Source organism: Catharus ustulatus, chromosome 12, assembly GCF_009819885.2.
Source record: "Catharus ustulatus isolate bCatUst1 chromosome 12, bCatUst1.pri.v2, whole genome shotgun sequence".
NCBI lineage: Eukaryota > Metazoa > Chordata > Aves > Passeriformes > Turdidae > Catharus > Catharus ustulatus.
Window position 1 is genome coordinate 4,158,703 of NC_046232.1, and position 12,332 is coordinate 4,171,034.

Sequence of the window (12,332 nt, forward strand, 5' to 3'; positions counted from 1 at the left end):
CGCTCGGGGCCGGCCGCCGCTGCCACTGCGCTCCGTCACCCCGGGTCGGCGCTGCCCCGCGGTGGCAGGCAGGGACGGAGCTTCCCCCGCTCCTACGGCAGCGGCGGCGGGCGGGGACGGAGCTTTCCCGCGCCCGTGGCGCCGGCGGCAGGCGCGGACAAAGCACCCCGCCTCCTCCCCGGGCCGCGGCAATGGCGGCGCCCCCCCACCCGTCCTCCCCTGGGCTGCAGCAGAGGAGGGAAGAAGAGAGCTCTCCCGCCTCTCTCCCCGCCCCCCCGTGCTGCCTGCAGGGAGCCAGGGCAACACAGTAACACTGTAACAATCGCGAAATGCCGGCTTTTACTGGCAGGTGCTTGGCTCGGCGCCCTGGCTGGCACGTCTGGGGTTGTAAATGTCAGAAAATTATTCACATATTAGCCGCCCCCGACTATTAGCCGCACTTCCGGGTTTCCACCAAAATTTTTGTCAAATTGGTGCGGCTTGTATTCGTGAAATTACTGTACTCTAAAACTACTGTCTACTCTAAGTTGAAATGCTTTTCCCCACCTTTTTTCAACTAATGATCTTGGTGTGAGGCAGCCTCATTATGTGTTCATTAACTATTATTCTCTACAGGATGTCACAAGGCACTATAAAAATAAATAGCACTCCTGAAACACTTCAAAATGACAAGAACTTATTGCTTTAATTTAATTTAAAAACTGTAGCCTTCAGACAAACTATAAACAAAACTCTCTAACACTATCAATCACTAGAACAGTTCTCAGTTCCTTCTTAACAAAACCAGAAAAAATATTTCCCCGAATCATTCACTAAAGTTTCTAGTAGTTATAACTCAACTTACTGTAAAAGGTCCTTTCTCACTATTGTTTTGGTTTTTTTTCCCTATTTTTGTATGCATGTTAACTAGGCAAATATTTATGTTGAGTTCTATACAGAATCAAACTAAACTAGTTTTGAATATTCAAGTTCTCTCTTACATGGCTAGTCTCCTGCAAGCACACAAAAAATCACCTCATTACATTAAATAACAACTAGATGGGGTGAAATAGGACTAAGCTAGTCCTAATGCCTGGCTACTGTTCTATTTGTGCACTGAGGAATCATGCCAAACAAATACCATTCAGCCATTATAATCCTTGAAGAAGCAAAAGGTATTCTTCTCTTAGTTATTAATTAACCAAATTTTCCCCATTAAGGGTCTCAGTTTGGTGGTATTCCCAGCCAATACATTTGTGGTAGCAAATAATGAAAAATCCATTGACAGATGTGATGTAAAAGTCTGTACAAGGTGAATGCAGTAAGAGCTTGTCATGAATGCTAATCTAACTTCCAGTTAATTGGATTAACATCTAATTTTATATATACACATTTATATGCTTCATCATAATTCAAGTGAAAAAATATTTTTCTTATTTAAAATAATTGTTTGATTGAGACCTCTGAAAGACCCATGTGATAGAGGAGAATCAAAGAATGAAAGCTGCAAAACAAGGATAGGGGGAATTGTCAGTTCTTTTTTTTTCTTTTTCTTTTTTTTTTTTAACACACCTGAAGACCTCTGCCTAGTTCAGGCCAGAATTCGGAAACATGGCTGCTTGGATCACTTTTTTAATGTAAAATTAGCAATCAGGCTATTTAAACGTTAAGATGAGTTGTTACACTATTTATTACAATACTTGAGTTTATAAATTATAATGGCAACCTAGCAGTGAAGCAGTCAGCCCAAATTGGTTAATTATTTCAGTCTAACATGAATAATTGGATTATAGGAAACTGCAAATGAAAACCTACTCTCTGAAATATTTTCCTGTAGCTGTGCTTTCAGAGACATGAGTTGCTGTGTACTGTAATTATGGCCATGCTGAAGATTATTACACAAACACATTTCAGCATTGAAGAGAGAATTTTCACTCTTGAGCTTTATGGAACACATAGGCTTTCATAAGTCTCCAAAGCAATATGTTTGCAGTTGCCATCTGTTACTCAAGAATATTTTTATAGACAAAAAATGCAAATTACTTCCTTCTTCAATTACGTAGGTGCTTTGCAATGGTGTGTTCTGTTCTGATTTGAAAAAGTGCCAGTTTGCCACGTTCAAGGGACAGATGTTTACTTAACCATGAACTTTAAAAGCAAGATATAAAAATTAAGTTGCAATATTTTTTCTAGAATATGAAAAAAACCCCTGTAACTGTTCCATTGTATACCTTGTAATATGTTAGTAAAAGTTTGAGGAGTAATATCAGAGCTGTTAAGATTCAATAGCAACACCTCTGTGATGCATGTTCCATGAAAACACTTTGGAACTCAGTCTTCATTATTGCACCAAATTAGAAAAGTTAACATTTGGTTTATATTGCATTACAATAGATCAACAATTCTTTTCTTTTCTGGCATGGGAGAACCACTGAGGGGAACACTGAACATTTAGGAAGTAGAACAGATTTCAAACTATGGTTTACCTTTTGTCACTGTGTAAGAGCAGATGGGACTGTAACAGTTCGATTCAGTTTTGTACATTGCAAAAACGTGGAAATTTAAAACCCGTTACAATCCCTAAATTACTACCCTACCTGAATAGAATCACAGAATCATGAAGGTTTGAAAAGAGCTTTGAGATCATTGAGTTCAACCTTTGACCAAACACCATCTTGAGCCAGAGCCCAAAGTACTATCTCCAGTCCTTTCCTGAATACTCCCAAGGATAATGACTCTGTTGCCTCCCTGGGCATCCCATTCCACTGCTTCTGTCAAAATTTTTTTCCCAATGTCCAGCCTAAACCTGCCCTGGAGCAGCTTGAGGCCATGTCCTCTCCTCCTGTCACTTGCTCCCCAGGAGCAGAACCTGATCCCCAGCTGACTATACCCTCCTTTCAGTAGTTGTAGAAAGTTATAAATTCACCCTGACCCTCCTTTTCTCCAGGCTAAACACCCCCAGCTCCCTGTTCCCCATCAGACTTGTGCTCCAGACCCTTCCCAGCTCTGTTGTCCTTCATTGGACTCACTCCAGCACTTCAGTGTCTTTCCTGGAAGTGCTCCCCAGCACAGGGGCATGGTCACTGCCCTGGTCCTGGAGGACACACCATTGCTGGCACAGCCCATTGGCCTTTTTGCCCACCTGGGCACACCTGGGCTCACGTTGAGCCACTGTCCACAGGCACTCCCAGGTTCTTTTCTACTGGGCAGCTTTCCAGCCCCTCTGCCCCAGCCTGTAGTGCTGCAGGAGTTTGTTGTGATTCGAGGACAGCACCCAGCATTTGGCCTTGTTGAACCTCATACAGTTGGCCTGGGCACCTAGATCCAGCCTGTCCTGATCCCTCTGCAGAGCCTTTTTGTGCTCCAGCAGATGAACACTCCCATCCAACTTTGTGTCATCCATGAACTTCCTAAGGGTGCCCCCAATCCTGTAATCCAGATCATCAATAAAGACCTCAAAAAGGACTGAGCCCAGTACTCATCCCTGGGAAACAACACTAGTGATGACAGCTCCCAGCTGGATGTGACACCATTCACCACTGTGCTCTGGGCCCAGACATCCAGATAGATTTTAACCCAGCAAAGAGTGCACTTGTCCAAGCCATGGGCTGCCAGCTTCTCTGGGACACTTCTGTGGGAGGCAGTGCCAAAGGATTTACTAGAAGTCCAGGCAGACAGCACAGCCTTTCTGTCACCCACTAGGCAGGTCATCTGGTCATAAAAGGAGGTCAGTACCATAGTTCAAGCTCATCCAATAAACAGGTGAGTCCTAATTGAGGTAGGGCAGAATTCCATTAGTCACTGGCATGTAGATAAAGTGCATCTGTTAAAGCCCTCAGTTAAAGAAAGGAACCAACAGGAATAGCAAAATGTAATGATTACCTCTGCTCAAATGCACTAAGTTCAAAAAGATTTACATACTCATTTTAAAAGCCAGAAAACACTTATTTACCAACACCTACATTTAAAAGAAAAAAACAGATTATTTTTCTACTTCATTTCCACTCTCATTTTTAATTTCTCAAATGACAGACATCCTTACTTCTAGCTTTCAAAGATCCTTTTCCCCCCTTTAGTTCAAAGGTGAGACTGGTTAGGTAAAAAGACAACTGTATGAAAATCTGTTTTCAGTGAAGCTCTTCTGCTCAATGCATAGAGAATTGTAGAAAAATCTGCATCTTAATTGCTTAAGTACAAGTTTTTTTAAAAATAAAATTTAAAACATGTTGGTAGAACTAAAATGCTGTTATCTTGGTACTATCTGGAATCAACAGGTCCAAGTCCTACAAACAATAATCTTGTGAGGCAGTCCTGCCCTGAATGCCACCTAACCACAAGTCATTAATATGAGCTTTGCTCTTTAGCTTTTGAACTCTGCTACCCAATATAATAATATTTTCAATGCATATCTCTAACAACTGTGGCAGGTGCCTCTGGAATTCATTGCTGTAGATGACCATCATATGACACTCCTTTAAAAGAAGTTACTTATTCCCTGTTTCCAGTAAATAAGTCTTTCACTGAAGGTAGATACTTCTATGTTCATTCTAAACTTTGTCTTACTGCATTTGACAGGTTGATATGTCCTCTCTTAACTCCTAGTTTTAAGATCAATGCATTGGTTTAATGTACAAAGAAAAGTACTCTCCTTTACTATAGTGATCTAAAGGTATGAATTTTCCATGTGTATATACTGCAGAACTTTATATAGAAGGGGTTAAATGAAGTCATTATTGGGGAAAAAAATTACATAAAGTATTTACAGTTCAATTCCAGAAGGAAAAAACACTGTAAGATTCTTATCTGTAAAATCTATTAATTTCAAAGTTTGCTATTACAGTAGTGCTAAAAGTGGACTTACTTCAGTTTCCATTGCTAATCTAAACTAACTGAACACAAGATATTTAAGCCAAATTATTACATGCCATAGTTTACACCATTAGTTTACAATCAATTAAAACTAATTCTGCAGTATAGGCAAAACCACAGTCAGGCCACATTCTGGATCAAACATAAAACTTGAAGTTTTATTTTGAGTGCAGCTTAAAGGTGGTTAGCAAAAAGAAATCTAAATGCTCTTAACAATATATCACAGAGAAATTCCCATTTTAGTATTCTAGACAACCACTATAAGCATTGGTAGGGTGAATCTGGGTTTTTAAAATCAGTCACTACACACTCTGTCAGTGACCACAGGCAGTTTATACAAGGTTCTGTAGTAAAACCTCCCAAAGCCATCAGATAGTGTCAGATAGCAAATCCTAAGGAGCTACCCAAATTCAGGTGCAGAAGACCACAAATGGAGCAGAAAAAAGCAGAACCAGGGGCAGCAGGTGCTCACCATGGTGAGGGATGTAGGCTGTGCCAGCCCAGCAGGAACCCACCACAATGATGTCCTCAGAGACATGGATCCACATTTCAAACACATGAGACTGACATTCACAATGCAGGAAAAAACCCAACTGTCATTGTGTTGTTTTAAAACACTACCAGATCAGCTTTGGGAATTTTTCTGTTGTCATTCTAGCAAACAGATAGTTTCTTGGATTTTTTTTTTCTCTAAAAGGAGATCAAAGTAGTTGCTTGCTGGGAGAAGGCTGGAATGAGGAAGTTGTTCTCTTAGACCTGAATGTATCTGTGTTTCAGTAGCCCAAAGCACTGTAGTACAGGCAGTATTTCTCTCCTTGCTAACTGACACTTAAACTCAATGCTGCATCTCTGTTATCTAAAGAGTACACTTCATAAAAAGCTTCAATTGTAAGATTAAAGGCAATGCATTAGAATTGACTCATACAGCAGGTCACTCAACGACAAGCTGTTACAAAAAGGAAATGAATCTACATGCAAAACCAAAATAGAGAACCAGAGGAATGTGTCCAAAACAAAACACATCCTGTTTTCAGATCATCCTGTGTGCCCTTCCTGCCATGGAAGCCAATTTCTAATGTGACTCTAAAGTCTTCCTCAGGCATCAGAGGCTCTTTGCAGGAAAGACCACTAAGGGAAAGCTAGGAGGAAGAGGTGAAGAAGGGCAGCACTTCAGAAGTTCTGTTTTATTTTAAATGGTGCTTTATACAGGGTGAAGGTATTTTATTTAACACAGAAAAACATAATTCCCCTTCAGATGCTAAATAAAAAGCCTTAAGCGATTATCCTGTTTCCATTCTACTTGCACACAAGTAACATGCATTTGAAAAGGACAGAAAGGTAGTAGGAACAGCCAAGACACAAGAACTGACTCTGTGCTGGTAACTGGTTTATGTTCTTAGCTTCACAGGACAGCATGCAGAGCAAAGTAAGAGTCAGAACTCTTCCTATTAAATTCCCCATGACAGAACAATAAATACTTCCAATATACCCCTATCTGTGTGTCATCACCACACCAGCACATAAAAAAATTCCAACACAGCATTACAGAGATACAAGGCTGTGACAGTGAGAAGAGGAAAACCAATATAATGGCTTGGAGCACTACAACACATGGGACTATTCTGACAGAAAAATGTTAGAGTTCGGGGTGAAAAGTATTTTGAAAGTTGTTATAGTGTCAGCACTGGAGAAACCAAGCCCAGCCTTGAGAATACTGTCAGAATGATATGCTTCTGTGAAATTACACCCTTACTTGTCTCATGGCAAACTTTTCAAACAAGTTTTGCTAAATGCATCAGTTCCCTCTCAGAAAGGCAGTGTCCTGACGTTCCCGTTGGACTTTTGGGAAGACTTCATACTAAGAGATTTTTGTAAGGTCTGTTGTGCCACCAGGAGGATTTCTATTGAACTACACTTTCAAATGTTCCAGCATAAATACATGAGATGTTGCAGGTTACATTTGTGATTACTGACTTATGGAAAAAACACTCAGCCTCTTACTTAAAAAAAAAAAAAATTATTTTCCACTGTCTGAAACATTTTTATGTTTCATAAGTTCCCTAAATTGATTTAAGCACATGAATGATAACTAACAAAAAAAATCTTCTGCCTTTTTCTTTTTTGACTGGGGTGGGAAACTGCAAAAGAATATGATCACAGGTACAACTTCATGCAATGCATCATTTACTATGAAACAACATAGACATGTTCAGTTCTGGGTTCCTCAGAACAAGAAAGACAAGGAGAGGGTCCTGTAGAGGCCCACAGAGATGATGAGGGCTGTGGAGCAACTCTCTTAGAGGAAAGATAGCAGGAGCTAAGCCAGTTTAGACTAGAGAAGAGAAGACTGAAAGGGGATCGAAGTAATGCATATAAATATCTTCAAGGCAAGGGCCAAGAGGATTGTGCCAGACTTTTTTCAGTGGTGCCCAGCAATGGGATGAGGAACAATAGTCATAAACTAAACCACAAAAAAGTTTCACCTCAGCATGAGGAGGAACTTACGTGTAGGCTGGCAGAGCAGTGGAACAGCTGCCCAGGGAGATTGTGGAGTGTTCCCCTCTGGAGACATGCCAAACCCACCTGAATAGGTTCCTGTGTCACCAGCTCTAGGTGACCCTGCCTAGACGATCTCCAGAGGCGCCTTTCAACCCTAACAATTCTATCAATCTGTGCCAAGTGAGTGATGATTTGGGCAGCATGTACCGTGAGGTCGAAGCCCTTGTGAGGGCCGCTAGGGCCCGAGCAGGCGGTGTGACGCTCTGTGCTGGCCGGACACGTGCAGGGGTTTGGCGGCGGCACAGCCCCGCCCCGGGGCGCGGCACGGGCACGGGCGGCAGCGCGGAGGGGCGGCCGGCGCGGACATGCCTGTGAGTTGTTCGCGGTGCTCTGCACCTGGGCCGGTGGCGCCGGTCCTCAGGCACCGCCACGACTTTGCGGGGGGTGGGGGCGATAAGGGAGCGGAGCGGGCGCGACATTCCCCGGTCTCCGGCCGCCGCTGCGGCCGCTCGGGCTTCCCGCTATTGCCGGCCCCCCCAGCCGCTGGCCCCCGCCGGCGGCCGCCGAGGCCCCGGTGAGGCCTGGCCCCCCGAGATCTGACCTACGGCCCCCCTGAGATCTGACCCCCGCCCCCCCTGAGGCCTGGCCCCCTGAGGCCTCGCCCCGGCCCCCTGAGGCCTGGCCCCGGCCCCGCGGTCCGGCTGCAGCAGCGCTCGGGGCACCCTGGCCCCAGCCCAGCTCCGCTGCGGCCGCGTAACGCGCTGGGCGCTTTTCCTCTTGACTCTCCAGCTGGCCAAAGACCTAGTGCATCCCTCCTTAGAGGATGAGAAGAGAAAGCACAAAAAGAAACGTCTTGTGCAGAGCCCAAACTCCTACTTTATGGATGTGAAATGTCCAGGTAAATATTTTAAATGCTCATATGTTACGGAAGGAACAAAACTAATTTTGTATACAGTTCATATAAAGGTTGTTAGGTAATAGAATTTATAAGTTGTAGACAAAAGCATTGCATAGCAATTAGTGAAGTTATTCTGTGCAGGTTTTTCCATTTAAGTATTATGTTAGTTTTACAGAATGCAACCAAGTCTTACATGTACCAATTATTAAACAGAATGCAAACACAGATTGGAACAGCAGTGTTTATATTCCCAGCTGCCAGACTTTGTCAACAGGAGTGTTCTATTGTAACAAGTTAAATATTTCTCCAGCTACATGGGTTCTTCTGTTCAGCAGAGAAGGCTAATCTAGAACTGCTGGACATCTTTACAGGAGACATGATAGGCAAATTAGGGCTTGTCAGCCAGCAGGGTCATTTAATTTTCATATGGGAGTCATACCAGTTTCTGTCACCTGACTTGCTTTCCTATGCATGTAAGTAAAGGCAAGCACTCCAGAACACAACAATGGCTTGCTTCATTTGGCTCGGTGTGTTGTGTAATGAAATAGAGATGCATTTTGGACAAGTGTGTTTAGAGTACATTATTCAATTAACACATTAAAAAATTATGCTAGAAATACCCAGTGGAAAGTTTCATGATGCTGTTTTTCAGGATGCTACAAGATCACCACTGTCTTCAGCCATGCTCAGACAGTAGTTCTGTGTGTAGGGTGCTCAACTGTCCTGTGTCAGCCAACTGGGGGCAAAGCCAGGCTTACAGAAGGTAAGGGCAGTGTTACACAACTAAATATGCCACTTGCATAAATGCGTTTTATAGCCTTCAAAATATTTTAGCTTTGATTTTGGAAACTAATACTGGAATACTGATTTTGCAAATTACTTAGAGTTGGCTAGTAGAAACATTGTTAATAGGCCCAGAATTGTGAATTTTTCTTTGTTTTTAAATGGCTATACACATATGCCAGGCTGCTAAACACCTACATTGTCATCAAACACACTTCATTTTAGGTGAATTGTCATTCCCTTCAGCTTATGTAATGAATACTGCTGTTTAACTCTAAGCTATGTTTAAACTCTAAACTATGTTTAAAGTGTTAAAAAGCACCATCAAAGGGGTAGGGTACTTTTGCCAGGCTAAAGTAATTCTGTGCCACTGCTAGTCAGTAATGGCTTACCTGTTTGTTTTTAAACATCCCTACTGTAAAGCAGTTCCCTGGCTCAAAGAAAATCTGTTTTATATAAATTACAAGGGAACAAATAACCACAGAAAATGTATATACAGATAACTGGTATAACACCAGTATCTTTGAGTGCAGCCCAATGTCTGGGGTGTATGAAAACTACTGGAAATACTTTAGGATTTAAAAATAGTAAAAATTAATCCAGATTGTATTAATTTCTTATTTAAAGGGCAAAAGGTAAACATATACAAATTACATGTAGCAGTGCTTATATAATGTGCTACTACAGAGGTGTGGCAAACATGAGGCTAGAATACCTGAAGTGAGGCTGTTGAGCAGTTGAAATGGTAACAACACACAGAGCAGCTGCTTCTGTTTGGGGTTTGTATCACAAAGGGATGGAGCAGTAGACTGAAATTTTAAAAGACATCTGGAAGAAAAGAAATAGTACACCTTAATCTTTTATTTTAAGATGAATCACATGACAGCCATGTTGTTCAGGTTGAGCTAAAGAAGACTTACAGTGCTAGATCTTCACCTCTTGTGGTACATCAAATTTAACTTTAATCCATGAATTTTTCTACTTACATTGGATGGACAATTTTTCAAGGCAGCCAAACAATTTAAGGACTATTCATATCTCTACTCATGTGATTTCTTTGCAGGCTGTTCATTTAGAAGAAAGCAACACTGAACAGTTCAGGATGTGATTTTTGGATCTGTGTTCCTGAGAGCCTTACCTGTTTAAGAATGCCTGTTACACAACAATGTAGTTATGATTAATTTTGTACAAATTACATGCTACTAATTACATGCTGACTAATCTGCTGGAATCTCTTTTTCAATAAATGATCTGAAGTGCAAGTTTTTCCTGTAAGTTTGCAGACAACTAAGCTCTATTTTTATAATTTTACATTTAAACAGTAAAAGCCTTGGACTTCCTGCATCCTTCCCCTTGCTAATCATAAACTACAGCAGTGTAATGCATATAGTGTCAGAGACTGCTTTAGGAATGCATTTTGTGTATTTTATTTCTGCTGCTACTGTGGCTGCAAAGGTTGCAAAAGCTAGATAAGATTTTAAATGGTTCATTTGCTTTCAATGTTGCTGTAGTCCCTTCTCCATCTTGGGTAATAAAAATGTAAAGTTACTCACCTATGTTCAGCTGTTTCTCTGGAACGCATGGATTTTCCCTCCTGCTAATCTGATCTCAAGACTGCACTTGGTTTTCTAAACTGGGACTTGTATTAAAAAAAAAAAGAAAGAAAAAAAAGAGTCCTTTGCAAAGCACTGAAAACATTTAGCATAGAGAAGACAACTGCCACATAAGCAATTTTAAGTCATGGAACTACACTAAGAGGTGTGAATGTGTTGGGGGGTTGTTGTTTTTTTCCCTCCCCTCTCTGTCTGTGGAATTTTTTCCCATTGCCATGCTAAGAAGCACTGATGGCTAGTGACAGGGGGAGGCTCCCCATTCTTTTTTTCCAGGTTTTCTCTCGCAGGGCAGCAGTGGGGGAGAAGGGAGGGAACCCCTCGAGTTCAGGGGCAGGTAAAGGAGGGTGGGGAGCAGCTGCTGGCACTCGCTGGTTCTGGCTCCAGAGGAGGAAGCTGCTGGAAAAGCTCTCCCCGCCATCCCAACGCCGGGAGCTGCCTCTTCTGCTGTCGGAGCCTGCTCCCCTCCCAGCACTGAAGCTCTCCTGCTCCAGCTGCCATCTCCAGGATCCTGTTGGAGCCCCGGGCCCCACACTGCCTCCAGGACCCGTGAGCAGAGCCTCTGCTCCTCCCTTTCCCAGCCGGGACAGCCCCATCACCCCCAGCCCTGCGGCACCGCGAGGGATCCCCGCATCTGCCCCTGCCCCGGGAGCGCTGGCACCACTGCCCTGGGACGGGAACTGCTCCGGGGGGAAAGGGATCCACAGGGAAAGGGATCCATCCACAGGGAAAGGGACCCACAGGGAAAGGGATCCATCCACGGGCAAAGGGACCCACAGGGAAAGGGATCCATCCACAGGGAAAGGGATCCATCCACAGCCAAAGAACTGCTGTGTGTTACTGTCCTGGTTGTTGGTAATTTCATAGCTGTTCTTGTTTTGTTTGCCTTGTTTTATATATATATATATATATATATATAAATCTCTTAGTAAAGAACTGTTATTCCTACTCCCATAATTTGGCTGAGAGCCCCTTAATTCCAAATTTATACTAATTCAGAGGGAAGGATTTATTAGCTCCATTTTAAGGGGAGGCCCTGCTCTTCCCTAGCACACACCTGTCTTTTTCAAACCCAGACAGACCATATTGTTAGTATTAAATACTGGCATTAAATAATTGCCCTCTTGCAATAAAGAAAAGGGTTTAATTAGTTTTTGAAAGTCATGCCTTTCTAAATGGCTGGTAAAAATGGATTTTGTTTTTAACCATGAGAAAATATTAAAACAAAATCTTACATATATCTTATTTTATGAAATAATATCTCAAGTTATGTATCAACACCTTTTTTAAAGTATCAGGTGTCTTGGTGAGCTAATTATTGTTGGGATTTTCTAATTAATCATAGCATTCTTTCTATGACTTTGAAAAGCTGTCAATAAAATAAACCAAAAACTTGATACTACAATTTGTTGCATCTGCAAGGTAAGTTTTATTTCTGTTATTTCAAACAGCAAATATGTAATTACCATATGTAGGAGGCGGTGTCTGATCAGAACCAGGTGTACCAATGGAATACACATGCTTTTCAAGAAAAGTGGGGGTCAGTGCCACTCACAACAAAGGTTCACTCACAAGTAAGTTTATCATGAAAGATGCTCTTAACTGCCCAGTTTCCCACAAACAATGCCAGCCCATCAAAGTATTGGTTTTAGAACAACGATCAAAGTAGCAACGTTAATTGTGACCTGAATACA

At 42.2% G+C, this 12,332-nt stretch overlaps 1 protein-coding gene across 1 annotated transcript; it reads left to right on the plus strand.

Moving 5' to 3' along the window:
• Positions 1-7,671: 7,671 nt before the first annotated feature.
• Positions 7,672-10,580, plus strand: RPS27L (ribosomal protein S27 like). Its single transcript, XM_033070203.1, has 4 exons — positions 7,672-7,718; positions 8,137-8,245; positions 8,898-9,008; positions 10,092-10,580. The coding sequence occupies exons 1-4, from the start codon at positions 7,713-7,715 to the stop codon at positions 10,118-10,120; spliced, it is 255 nt and encodes an 84-aa protein (XP_032926094.1). The 5' UTR covers positions 7,672-7,712; the 3' UTR covers positions 10,121-10,580.
• Positions 10,581-12,332: the final 1,752 nt, after the last annotated feature.

Excerpts from the sequence above, each read along its gene's own strand:
- RPS27L (XM_033070203.1), top strand. Across the intron at positions 8,246-8,897 it reads TATGGATGTGAAATGTCCAG|GATGCTACAAGATCACCACT; the intron begins GTAAATATTTTA and ends GCTGTTTTTCAG. Across the intron at positions 9,009-10,091 it reads CAAAGCCAGGCTTACAGAAG|GCTGTTCATTTAGAAGAAAG; the intron begins GTAAGGGCAGTG and ends ATTTCTTTGCAG.